Consider the following 13,855-nt stretch of genomic DNA (forward strand, 5'->3'; position numbering starts at 1 on the left):
CTACCACTTACATTTCAGCGGCAGTAACCTCAGAAACAGAAATCCGTAACACGCTTTCACTTTGAGGTGCATGAAGCTTTTATTACTTGGCTTAAATCCAAGGCCAACTTTTCAATATGCTTAAGTGCTCAGAGCGAGGTGGTCTGTGGCCTCATTACTGTCTGTAATTTCTCCATCCAACAACCCTGTCCAGAATCAACAAAGGGCACATTCTCAGTGGGTATGCAACAGTCATTTTAATGTGGGGCAGACTCACTCAAAGCAGTTCCAGCTTCTTTACCTACTAAAATATTCAAAATGTCCACCTTGCATCAAAAGCCACACAAGTGTGATAAACTGCATTTACCAAAAAACTTGAAGAATTTTCAATGGATGAACACAGAGGGAGAGCCCATGGTTGATACACGGAGGCACAGAGGAGAAGCTCTGCTCATTGCATTCTTCTACAAAATGCAGGTTTCCTGGAAGTAAGGTGGTCTCGTGTATGGTCGGCAATGCAGGCAGAGAAGGGTGACTCGGCAGATCTGGGGAGCCCTCCCGCTGCCTGTGTGCTTTCGAGAGCCTCAGGTGAGTGGGAATCGGATGCGACGCGTGGACCCCCGCCTCCTGGCATGCACTGCGTGGCTGGGAAAGCTGCACGGAGCGTCTGCACGTTAAAGCAGAGACGAGACCTGGAGACGCGAGAAAGCAGAGGGAGGCACCTGGGCTCCTTCAGTCTCCCTGCTCCACTAACACCCGTTACGTTTTGGGAAATGCTGACCGAGACGAAACTTCTCCCCAGGCAGCCCCCCGTCAGGGGTCAGAGGGGTCCCAGGCGCTGCGCTGACAGTTTCCACGGGCAAGTCCTGCTCATTCATCACAGGTTCTTTACAGACCCTCCCCTCGCAGCAGCTCAGGGACCCAGGACACCTGCTGCGCTTGTACCTCCTCCAGCCCTCCAGCAACGCGGCCTCAGAGGCGCAAGTTCCGTCAGCTACAGCGGAGACGGTCAGTACATTCCCCGCCCCTTCTTCCAGAAGGTCCCGACCATACAAACCCCACAGCCAAATCCAAAGTCAGGTCGTGACGACGGGCAGCAGGACATTCCACCCACAGATACACCACCCTAGCACTGGGTCATCTTGAGCTGAAGGCAACGGAGAAACAATCCATGCGGGAAGCACTCTGTCCTGTACATTCTGCCAGAAGCAGGGCATAGGCTTCCCACGAGAAAGGTGTCCTTCTGGTACCAGGAAGGAACATTCTTATCAGCAGACACGGGTAGCCGAGGCTGAGATGAGTCTGCACAAACCACACCCGAATAATCCTTGTCTCCTGTCAGTTTCCTGATGTGTTTCTTAGCCAATTTCCAATAACATCCTGTCCTTAGATGCCCAAATCCTTTGTCTGGTCACCGTTCCACAACTTATGGCCCTTTGTAAAAATGGTACATAAACCTTAAGTCCAAGTGCTTTTTTGGGGTTGTCACTCTTCTACGAGGTGCCCTTCACGTTATATAAAAATATTAACATGAAATAGAATGTGTGCATGTTCCTTCCCGTTAGGTCTTTTTTTGACAGTTTAATTTGCAGGCTCCAGACACAGAGCAGAAGACAGTAAGGCTTCCCTCCCCTAAAGTGGTCTGAGCTGTATTGCTCAGGACTGGGCAGTTCTGGCTCTGAGATGCTGACCCAGGCGTGGAACCTGGTCTTGGCTGATTGGAAGAATTCTGGGGCCTGCCGCGGGCAGAGCCCTTGCGTGACGCCCCTGCCAGGAGGCTGTCTGATCGGGACTGCTCTCGCTGAGTTACATGCCCACTGGGGCTTTCCTTCCTTCGGGCGCTCAAGTCTGGTGTTAAAGCATCAAGTTGCCGCTAAAAGCATGATTGCCACTTCAGCGTCTCCCCGGCTTAGAGACCACCTGTACCAAAGGCCAAGCTTGCTAAGTCTGGGAGGGAAGGACCCAGAACTCTGAACTCAGGCACAGGGCAGTGGGGCCTCCAGGATTGTCCAATCAATGCATGAGACACAGTTAGACCAGGACAGAGGGTCAGTGGCTTTTTCCGGCTCCAGTTTGGCTGTAAGGAACTCTTTTCTCATTTAATTTAGCATTTTGCTTCTTAATAAAGAGGAAAAAGGATTTTAAGAGCTGCTTGCATCCATGTAAGTGATTTCTGGTGAACACACCATCACTTCTAGGGATTAGACATAGGGGAGGGATAATTATACGGGAAAAATATTCATATTTATCCTTAAAACATGGGCAGACAGAAAGAAATACACGAGAGCACTAAATGAATAACTGTGCTACAGAGTAATATTTATCATTATAATGAATTGATCACATAAGTAACTTTGAATAAATAAGACCAAACGGGGGGGATATTAAATCTACTCAAAAAATTACCCCAGGAACAAAAGAATAAATGTAAGGCTATAGATACATTAATGACATCCAGTGAGGATAACAGCCAAGTAGTGAAGAAAACAAATAATTACTCTGAAAAAAGATAGAGTCAACTAATTGAACACCAACGACTGATTAACTGGCAAATTAGCAACATTAGTATGTAAAGGTACGTAACTAGAGAAGAAAAGTGAGATGAACACGTAGATTAACACCTACGACCAAAGTGATGCTTTAAAACTGAGCCTGAACCATGCAGACAAGCTTCTGAGGCGACGGCCCTACACCAGAGACGCTCCCGTCCCTCCCTGGGGTGTGATGTTTCATTTCCAACAACTTCTTCCAGTTACGTTCTCCTGACCGAAGGTCAAGTCGTTCTCTCTAACCCAGCATGTTCAACCAGCCAGTGAGTCTGGCTAATCCTCAGTGTATCTCAAGATCACCCTCCCCTCCTCTGCTCTCCCCTGGCTGCAGCCAGCCCTCACCATCATTCACTGCGTGACCCACCTCCAACTGGCCTCCGTGTCTGTAACCTCCTTCCCCTTCGGGTGGTCCAGCTGGAAGGTGTTGTCTGTGGTCTGTTCAGACGCCTGTGTGGCTGTCCACTGCCGAGGAGGGCGTCCAGCATCTCGGCGGGGCCCCCGAGGCTCTGCGTCCCTCCCCCTCACCTGCTCCCCCCGCCCCCCCCAGGGGGGACACCACACTGCTGGTAGCTCGAAGCACTCAGCACCAGCTACACTGGCCTGTGGGTCCATGCCCACTACTTCAGCCTCCCTCCTCCAGCGAAGCCCTGCAGAACCCTGACAGCCCAGGGCAGCCACCGTTCCTTTCCTAACCTCTGGCCCTTCTGGGGTAGGCTCTGTTGCCCCTCCTAGCTGCCCCCACAACCCGCTGTTCATTCTCTATTGCGGCACTGCCTCTGCGTCTTCACAGAACCCTCAGTGAGAGAACTCCATGGACAGAGGAGCCTGGAGGGCTGCAGTCCGTGGGGTCGCATAGAGTCAGACACGACTGAGCGACGACACTTTCTTTTTCTTTCAGTGAGTGCATTACTCTGTGCACTGAACCACAAGCCCCTCCTGGGAAAAGGTCACGCTGTTTGTCTCTGCACTTCCGCAGGGGCTGGCACACGGTGGGTCCCCAGCCAACGTCTGCTCAAGACTCAAGCCAACCTCATCAGAGACCGCACGCTACAGTGACGGAGGTCTCTGGATGGCAAGGAAGCACCTGGTGCAGAGTGCGGCTCAACAGTTTGACTGAGTTCATTAAATGACTGCTAGCTACTACGAGCTGAAAAGATCTGGCAGCTGGTCTACCAGTTAACAGGCAACTGCAGTAATGCTGGAGGGGCCCGGCACCCCACTCCAGTGCTCTTGCCTGGAGAGCCCCCAGGGACAGAGGAGCCTGGGGGGCTGCAGTCCATGGGGTCGCACAGAGCTGGACACGACTGAAGCAACTTAGCACACACACGTGTAGTCACTGGTTTACTTGTATCTATCTGCAGAAGGGATTCTGGAGCCCAACATTCAGCCAGAAGGTTCTGCAGCCTGAGCCTTTGGAATGTTGTGCTAGGGAGCAACTGCACCGAAGGTCACGGAGCTGGGAGCTAGTTGACCTTGAACCTGAACCAAGGTTTCTTGATTCAAAGCCTGGGAGCCTTCCCACATGAACACCACACCTTGCTTGTGGTCCTCATTCAGAACACTGAAAACAACACGTAGAGCAAAAATCAATTCAGGGGTCACTGTATTGGGGAAGGAAGCAAGGGGAAAGCGCTAGCGTCGTCACATGACCTTCATTTATCCTTTATTTGTCAGGAAAGATCATTTCTGTGAGCTGCTGGCTTTTAATCCCAAACTCCCTGAGTTTAAAAACAACAAAACATTATTCTTTCAAATAGAACTGTAATAATCAGTTGCTATGAAGTCAAACGGAGAAGGCAATGGCACCCCACTCCAGTACTCTTGCCTGGAAAATCCCATGGACGGAGGAGCCTCGTAGGCTGCAGTCCATGAGGCTGCTAAGAGTCAGACATGACTGAGCAACTTCACTTTCACTTTTCACTTTCATGCATTGGAGAAGGAAATGGCAACCCACTCCAGTGTTCTTGCCTGGAGACTCCCAGGGACAAGGGAGCCTGGTGGGCCGCCGTCTATGGGGTCGCACAGAGTTGGACACGACTGAAGCGACTTAGCAGCAGCAGCATGAAGTCAAACAGATAATCCAAATGTCACAGTGATAATATTATTAAGTCTCAACTTTGGCAACTTTAAATCTGCTTCTTAAAATAAGGGTGGTAGAGATCAGCTGAAGGAACCCTATTCAGGGTACTCTTATTATTAACCCAGTCAAAATCCAGGAGGACACACAGTAATTTAGCTGACTCCTGCTAAACCTAGAAATTCACAGGTTGGTTCATGCAATTTATCTAATTTTATCACTTCATTTGGTTTCTAAAGGTTAGAATTTTCCTAAATTGGCTAGGTACCAGTTAGCTGAGAAAATAAATGCTAAGGCATATACAAACATCTACCAGCTGATGAAGTGGGATTCAGGCAGTCAGGAAGAGGGCCACAGAGAAGTACTTGGACAAGAAGTATCTTGCGTCCATAAGTAGATACACAGCTACGGATGCGAGGCTGTGAAACGCAATTTCCTATAATGTCCGTTACAGCAATTTCCTGACAGAACGTTTTGTAAGTACACTTTGCGTTAAAAAAAAAAACATATTACCCTATTGCAAAACATTAAAGAGACTTTAAGGAAATCCTATTGGCTTATAATTGCATTTTGTGGTCTAGTCTTACATCTCACTTTGTTATATTCTCTATCTTTATCTTCCCTTGGCCCTGATTCTCTCCTTTATTATTTTAAAATAATAACAATCATTTCATGCTACTGCATTTTCTGTATTCTTAAGTTTTTAAAATGGTTTTGGGGCCACTGTGCTTATTTGCGGAGAAGGCAATGGCACCCCACTCCAGTACTGTAATAAACACAATTAAGGCTGTTTTCATAGAGACATATGGCTTGTTCCACATTTTATTGTGGGCAAAACTAATTTTTTATATGATTTTTTATATATCAAAAATCTTATACAGTAGAACAGAGTTCCACTGTATCTCTGAATCCTCACAATATAAACAGGCATTTCAGGACTTAAAAAGAGGGAAAACTTTGTACCAGGGGGGAAAAATCCTAATAATCTTGTCGTTGAGAATGCCAGCAAGCAAAATACAACATTTCGTCGCTTCCCAGCCTGAGAGCCATCCCAGGTGACATCTGGTCTGTGTGGCTCTAAACTGAGTTAAGGGATAAAAGGTGAAAAAGAACAAGAGGATGGACTTTCTCACATATCAGCAACTTCTGGTTAAAGGTATGTTTTAGTCTGAGGATAAAACAAAGATTTTCCTGGTGGGGAGTTACACTTACTGAAATGAAGAACATATTTAAGGGTTTTAAGTTTCCAAAGGAGAAGAGACGTATACAGTTAAAGCTGGCCTGGCAGTCAGGCCGAGCAGGCTGCAGCGACATCCGGGGCCATCTGCACAGTGTCTGTGCGGTGTTCTAATATCACAAATCCGCAGCCAGGGCATTACTCCAACTTGCATGTTTCCTCCGTGAGTTTCCTGAGCTGCCCCCCGCGTCCCCGTCACACGCCCATCACGAGAATATCCTGTAACAGCAGGGCCACCCGGAGTTGGTCTTCCATCCCCGGGGCAGTCATGTCCGTGCTCTGGGCTCTCAGGGAATACTCGCCCTGTTCTGGGGTGAAGGGACACTTGGCCCTACGTTCTCTAGCGTGGCTGGTCCCTCGCAGAAGGGAAAGGTGCTTGAGGTTGACACCCCATGCTGGATTGGTGCTATTCACCCCAGCCTTCTCCATCAGTCAGTGACCAGGGACACATGCAGCAGAAGAGGCCACCAGCATAAAACGAGCCGCAACGATGAACGCAGAGACGGGAGCGGAACGCTCTCCTGGGGTCCTGCCTCCTCGACAAGGTCACGGTTCCAGGTGCTCAGCTCCCACTTCAAAAAGAAACCAGACTCCTAAATGGGCGTCATTATCTAGTCCCTTCACCAGACTGCAAAGACTTCCACAATGCCACAATCGGTTGTGCAGTAGTAATTCAGAGTGACACGTATCACCAGTTAGTAATTTAGCTGTCAGGAAACCAGAGAGCCTGTTTAGCTGCTGCAGTTGTAAGAAGAAACTGTGAAAGTAAGAGTCTGCGGGCTGAGGTTTCTAAGACTTCTGGAGGCCGCGTCAGAGGACGCCCAGGTTGTAGGGAGTTGGAACCAAAGTGTTCGGAGGTGTGGAAAAGCAGAGACTTGGAACTTCCCAGTCCCCACTCTGTCCTGAGCAGCTGCAACCTCACCCGCTGCCCACCCTTCCTGGCCTCACCTTTCTCTCAGACCCCTTCTACTGCTCGCCGGCTAGTCCTCTCAGCTCTTTAGCATGAGCCCATCTGGGACGGAGCCCCGGCTGGGGCTTGCCAGCATCACCTGTGCCTGGCTTCCAGTGCCCCGGGCACGTCCCCTCTTGCGCCTTGCCGTGCGCACCTGGAGAGCTGGCTGCTCCCATCCACGTGCCCCACCCACGCAGATGCCAGCCGTGGGCTGAGCCAGCAGTCACTCTGGTGCTTTTCTCTGTTACTTTCTGCTGCAGAGGCTAGATGAGCTGAAACCTAGTTCCCCAGCCCCTGCTCAGCTAGTGTAGGAATGTAACTGAGTTCTGGTCAGTAAGACCGAACCAGAAGTCTGTTGGAAAGCTTCTGGGAAAGTTGACCCTTTCCTCATGGAAGGGAAAGCCCATCCATGCCCCTCTGGCGCTGCTCCTCTATCTCGCCTTGAATAAGGATAGATCTGGAGCTTTAACAGCTGTTTGCAACCATCAGGCATAAGCATGAGAGGAAACCTGAGACTCGAGACACCTTGACATCACCTAGCTGCTGAATCAGCTTGAGCAGCCTCATGCTCTGAAACTTTTCCATGTGAGAAGGGTAACCCCAACTGACTTAAGCACCTTGTGAAGGCTTCCTGTTCAGTTCAGTCGCGTCTGACTCTCTGTGACCCCATGGACTGCAACACGCCAGGCCTCCCTGTCCATCACCACTCCCGGAGCTTAATCAAACTCATGTCCATCGAGTCAGTGATGGGATCCAGCCATCTCATCCTCTGTTGTTCCCTTCTCCTCCTGCCTTCAATCATTCCCAGCAACAAGGTCTTTTCCAATATGTCAGTTCTTCGCATCAGGTGGCCAAAGTACTGGAGTTTCAGCTTCAGCATCAGTCCTTCCAATAAATATTCAGGACTGATTTCCTTTAGGATGGACTGGTTTAATCTCCTTGCAGTCCAAGGGACTCTCAAGAGTCTTCTTCAACACCACAGTTCAAAAGCATCAATTCTTTGGCGCTCAGCTTTCTTTACAGTCCAACTCTCACATCCATACATGACCAGTGGAAAAACCATAGCTTTGACTAGATGGACCTTTGTTGGCAAAGTAATGTTTCTGCTTTTTAATAAGCTGTCTAGCTTGGTCAAAGCTTTTCTTCCAAGGAGCAAAGTGTCTTTTCATTCATGGCTGCAGTCACCATCTGCGGTGATTTTGGAGCCCAAGGAAATAAAGCCTGTCACTGTTTCCATTGTTTCCCCGTCTATTTGCCATGAAGTGATGGGACCAGATGCCATGATCTTAGTTTTCTGAATGTTGTGTTAAGCCAAATTTTTCACTCTCCTCTTTCACTATCATCAAGAGGCTCTTTAGTTGTTCTTCACTTTCTGCCATAAGGGTGGTGTCATCTGCATATCTGAGGTTATTGATATTTCTCCTGGCAATCTTGATTCCAGCTTGTGCTTCATCCAGCCTGGCATTTCTCATAATGGACTTGCATATAAGTTAAATAGGCAGAGTGACAATATACAGCCTGGATGTACTCCTTTCCTGATTTGGAACCAGTCTGTTGTTCCATGTCTGGTACTATTGCTTCTTGACTTGCATACAGATTTCTCTGGAAAAGCATTCCTGATGAGATCTGTTTTCAAGGTGGCTCACACTTCTGACACCACTCACCACTCTACCCATAATGCAAGGCTCATTCTGCTTCGCAGCTCCCAACACAACACTCAGCGTACAACAAGTATAATAGAGACTCAACCACTTCGTGAGAAGTTCTGACACTCACCTGGGATTTGAGCATTACTCTTGCCTTCTCTCACATTTACAGCAATATACATTGTTAATCAGTAGGGCTGAATGGCTGATGAAAATTACCTCTGAATACAATTCCCCCCTGCTTTTCAACAACTATTTATAAGCACTGAGGGAGGTATTGTGCTATGCGCTAGGAGTGCAGAGATAAGATGGAATTTCTAGATTCAAGGGACAAATGGCAGAGACAAGGAGCGTGGTGCACGTTATCAATGAGAACACGGCCCCTGAGCACCTTCCCCGTTTTCCAGAAACAGGCTGCCGCACGCACCAATCGTCGCAACTTCCCGTCCTCTTATATGCCAACTGAAATCCACCTCCTTCTCTGACGGCAAAGGGAGTCTTCTTCCTCCTCAGTGACCAGGCTGCCACCTGCCCCGGCAGAGGCAGGGTTTGTCACTTGTGTGTGGCCTTTCTCTAGCAGTTCCCACACTCGCATGTCAGCCAGGCTTCCTGAGGGAGGGGGTCCTGGTCTGCACTCGTGGCGATGGTTTACTTCCTTCTGGTTCACTTCTCAGCACCCCTCCCTGGGCTGTGTCCTAACCACTTCATGTGCTGCTCTGGGGAAGGTCCCTACACTGGGGACACTTCTCTCTTCATCTACTGGACCTTGCTACAGCAAGTGGCCTGCTGCCCCCAGTCCCTGACTCCGGCGACACTGCTGTCTGCCTGCTTCCTGCTTCTCAGACACGTCATCCAAGAGCAGCCCAGGGACCGCTGGGGCCTTGGAGATCTTTCAGGAGATCCGTCAGGAAAAGGAATTTTTATTGTTTCAAGCAGGTATTTGCCTTTTCCAGCCTGATTCTCTGGTAGGTGGACAGAGGAATTTCCCAGAGGCTAGGCTATGAGTGACACAGCGATAGGTCAAGGCGGAAACTAAATACAGAACCCAGATATCTTCCACTAAGCCAAACACTAAAGAGCCTTGCAAAATATGTCAGACAGCAAAACCCTCATCATTTTTTTTTTTTTTGGTGGGGGGAGAAAACTAGCTGTTGTTCAGAAAGGTGTTATCTATGTTGCTGTGCAATGGGTTTCCCCGGTGGCTCAGTGGCGAAGAACCTGCCTGCCAATGCAGGAGATGCAAGAGACGCAGGTTCGACCCCCGGGTCAGAGGGCACGGCAGCCCGCTCCAGGTCAGAGGGCATGGCAGCCCACTCCAGGATTCTTGCCTGGAGAACCCCATGGACAGAGGAGCCTGGCGGGCCACAGTCTACTGGGCCACACAGCAGGACACGACTGAAGTGACTTGTCATGCTGAGGTTTATCTGTTTCCTGAGAAATGGAGGGAATGGCAAACCCCTCCAGTATTCTTGCCTCAAGAACCCCATGAACAGTACTCAAAAGTCAATGCTTTAAAATGTTTCAGTTTTACTTTCTAAGATAAATATTGATAACTATGCCCCACATAAACAAGGCTTTCAAGGCCCTCAGGAACATTTAAGGATGTAAGAGATTCCTGAGACCAATAAGTTGAGAACCATCTTCTTAGACTGTGATTTCTCTGCCTCCTTGCAGGGGAGCCAACACCTCAAATTTTTATGTTCTCTAGAACCACATCCTAAGCCCACTAATTTTCTCACCATAAACTAAGATTCCACAATCTTGGTACAACTGACATTCAGAGACAGAGAACTCTTTCTGTGGGGCACGGTCCTGAGCTTGGTGGGACCTCTGGCGGCTAACTACTAGAGGCCAGTGGCATCCTTCAGCCCAGGTTGTGACAACCAAAAAGGTCTCCAGACATGGCTGAATAAAACTGGCCCTGGCTGAGAACCACTGCTCTGAAACTCTTCCTGGAAATGCTACCAAATATCAAGGTTTTTAATCCCACTTATGATAAGAAATAACTGGACTTATTCGGTGCCTGCTCTGCACCAGGCACAATTCTGAGCACTTGGTAAGTATTCATTCACTTAAACCTCATCTCCTGTGACTCAGGTAAGTCATTACCTCCACCTCCTAGATTAAGACACTGAAGCACAGAGAGGTGCAGTGACTGCCCGGCTTCACACAGCAAACATGATGGCATTGCCAGGCCTGGTTGCTGCTCTGAGCTTTAGGCTTCTGTGAATAGCTGCCTCCGCGGAGGACCCCCCAGGTGACATTTACTTGAGTCCTCAAAACGAACTCAAAAGTCTCTGGTAGCTCAGCGGGTAAAGAATCCGCCTACAGCGCAGGAGACCCCAGTTCAACTCCTGGGTCGGGAAGATCCCCTGCAGAAGGGAAGGGCTACCCCTCCATATTCTTGGGCTTCCCTGGTGGCTCAGATGGTAAAGAATCCGTCTGCAATGCGGCAGACCTGGGTTCGATCCTTGGGTTGGGAAGATCCCCTGGAGAAGGGAACAGCTACCCACTCCAGCATTCTGGCCTGGAGAATTTCATGGTCTGTATAGTCCATGGGGTCGCAAAGAGTTGGACACGACTGACCAACTTTCACATCCACAAGACTATTTCTGTATTTCTTCAATTAGTTAATGGTACAGCTTTTACACTGACCCTCTGTGCCTCACTTAACTTAGTAACCTGGGTGGTATTTCAGACTCTGCTTGGATTCTCTTCTTTATTCCCGAATCCAATCATTCATCGAGGTCTAACAGTTTTGCCTTCTGATTATTAATCAAGTGTATCTTTCCCTGCATCTTCTGCTCCTCAGCCCTCAGAAGGGCCCTGATCTCTCCTCAGCACTGCTGTAACCAACCCTCCTTTGGGGTCCTTGGGTCCGGCCCTCACAGTCATCCTCTCCCTGGCGCCAGCATGGTCTAGCTAAACAGCATGTCTGGCCGCAACACTTTCCAGCTTGAAGCTCTCTACTGGCTGCCTGGTAGCTGAGAATGAAGCCTAGGTTCCTTAGCATGGCCCCTGCATGGCCCTTTCTGACCCCAGTGCCACCTCCATCACCCCAGAAGCTCACTTAACTCTCCAGCAGAATTCTGCTCGGTGGTGTTGCCTGAGCGCACCAGGCTGCTTCATGCCTGTGACCCTGAGCTGTCTTCTGGGAAGCGCTTTGAGTCATCACCCCGTGCGGGCCTGCCACGGCGCTCACCAGTTTGTGAGAGTGATTCTGCACTGTGTCCTACAGAGACCCGTCAGAGAGCCATTGACGGTGGGTGCTTTGCTGAGCCCCACGCTCTCATCTTGCTATCTCCAGGGGCGGCGGTACTGGGCAAAGCAGTCTGGGGAGTGCCTGGAAGCGCTGAAGTCAAAGACAGTAGCAACAGGACGTGTGTGGACCTGTGGGGAATGCAGAGTGACGAGAACAAGGAAAACCTGCCCACAGTTACACTGGCTGAAGCTCAAAGAAAGCAGGGGAGCTCAAGATAGAAGTGATTAAAGGGCCTGCCAGAGAGAGATGTACAGGGGAGGGGTGATCCTTGAAAGCCACAAGACACAGCCTTAATATCAATACAAAACAAGGACATATTCTATAACCCATTTATTATCTTAGGACATAACGGTGGGAACCTCAGGGTGTAGTTACACGATTGCAGGCAACAGTGTAAACTGATTACCAGATTCCTCTGGACAATGGATTTCCATGTGGATAATATAAGTTTAGCTCAAAAGGATTACTCCGAGTATAATGTGAGTCAATATTCTATAAGTACGGTTACCGTGTAATTTCCACTTTCTGCCTACAGAGTACAGCGCCGAGTGAATTTCCTGCAGTTCTTATTTAAGTAAATTACAAATTTAAGTAAATTACAAACTCTTCTTCCAGTGGTGAAGAAAGTTCAACTTATTTACAGGCATATTTTGCTGGCTCCTTCAACAGACTTGGTTAAGTTCTTGGTACTAAGCGTGGGTTAACTTTTTGTTTAAAATTCTAACAGTGTATCTACTGTTTACGAACCTTAGCTTCCAAAACCAAAGTCATTAAATGAAACAATGCATTCTCAGAAATGTTTTGTTTTTTTAATTAACTAGGTGACCAGTTGGACATGACCTCATTGCTATGACCTAGACATTCTCAAAAGTATAGGATGAGTACCTTTTCTAGGCAGGTGTCTAAAAATTAGGAAGTCACTGCTTGGGAGGTTTAGTGTCTGTCTGGTAACCAAGCTGCACTGGGTCTACCCCTCTGCGTCCGCCAGCTCATCCACCCAGCCTGGGACAGCTACCCAAACAGGCCTGCTCCAGGGGTCCCAGATTCTGCTGCAAGGAAACCCAGTCCTCCGGCTGCTCAGTCATGGAAGGTGAGACCAGGTGTGAAGAGAAGAGCAGGTCTTATCAAATTCTCGCTTTGGAAGTAAGCTGAAACTCAGAGGACCAGGTAGTTAGTAGAAGATACCAAATCCACAAAGATGCTGAGAGAAAATCCATAAAGTATACACATTCGTGCTGAGTCAGAGGTTATAAGGAAGCAGAAAAAGACAGCAGATGCTCTGAAGTAGACAAAAGGCGTCGAAAGAGAAAAAGGAACTCAGAGCAGAATGAGAATGGGGCAGGCGTGCAAAAGCTGTGCGCTCCAATGAGGATGGAAGAGCTTAGCCTCTCTTTCCCCTGCTGCTGAGATCCTGAAAGCTGGATCCCCATCTGGGTCAACATTTCAGTTCCTGGAAGCCGGGCGCATCTTTCTCGGTTTACCGTTACCTGCGTGTCCTGCCCACAAACCCCGCCCCATGGCCGAGGACAGAGCAGAACGCACCCTGGCGAGCAAAGGGGCTAATGAAAATACCTCGGAGGTGAAGGGAACCGCTAGAGACGGCCTCCGGTTGTGGGCCGTGGCTACTGCGGGGCGCTTCTACGGGCCAGGCTTCCGATACCACGAGTTCTCACAGGTGCACCAAGCTGGCAGGAACCCCTGCACCTCGGCCGCCCAGGAAGCAGAGAGCGCCCTTCCCGGAGGTCCCCGAGCAGAGGGTCCGACTCCGGGGAAAGGGACGAGCCTCTCCCGGCCCCGAGGGCGCCGCCCCGCTCACCGGTAGTTGTAGGCGCCGAAGCGCTTGCTCTCCCGCAGCATCGCGCGGTACAGGTCCAGCACCTGCGCGCGGCTGGACGCCGCCATCTTCAGCGCCGCACGCAGGGCGTCCTCTGCGCCGAGGCCCCGAGTTTAAACTCGACCCGCGAAACCGCCGCCGCCGCCGCGGGAAGCGCGGGCGGGACGCGGGCGCGGGGCTGCGCGCAGGGCGCGGCCCACACCCCGCCTCGGGGAGCTCGGGCTCAGGGGCGCCCCGGCTGAAGGGAGGCTCTGGCCGCGCGCCCCGGACGAGGGTCTCCGCCTCAGGGGGGCTCCGGCCGCGCGCCCCGGACGAGGGG

The 13,855-nt window shown here is 50.0% G+C and overlaps 1 protein-coding gene across 2 annotated transcripts in view; it reads right to left on the bottom strand.

Moving 5' to 3' along the window:
• LYRM4 (LYR motif containing 4) overlaps positions 1-13,855 on the bottom strand; it is an 87,502-nt gene extending 73,647 nt beyond the window's left edge. For both annotated transcript variants that reach the window (XM_040249387.1, XM_040249388.1), the window contains exon 1: positions 13,519-13,855. In XM_040249387.1, coding sequence (XP_040105321.1) covers positions 13,519-13,604 — 86 coding nt within the window. In that variant the 5' untranslated portion in view covers positions 13,605-13,855. The remainder of the gene's footprint in view (positions 1-13,518) is intronic.

Source organism: Oryx dammah, unplaced genomic scaffold, assembly GCF_014754425.2.
Source record: "Oryx dammah isolate SB20612 unplaced genomic scaffold, SCBI_Odam_1.1 HiC_scaffold_11, whole genome shotgun sequence".
Classification (NCBI taxonomy): domain Eukaryota; kingdom Metazoa; phylum Chordata; class Mammalia; order Artiodactyla; family Bovidae; genus Oryx; species Oryx dammah.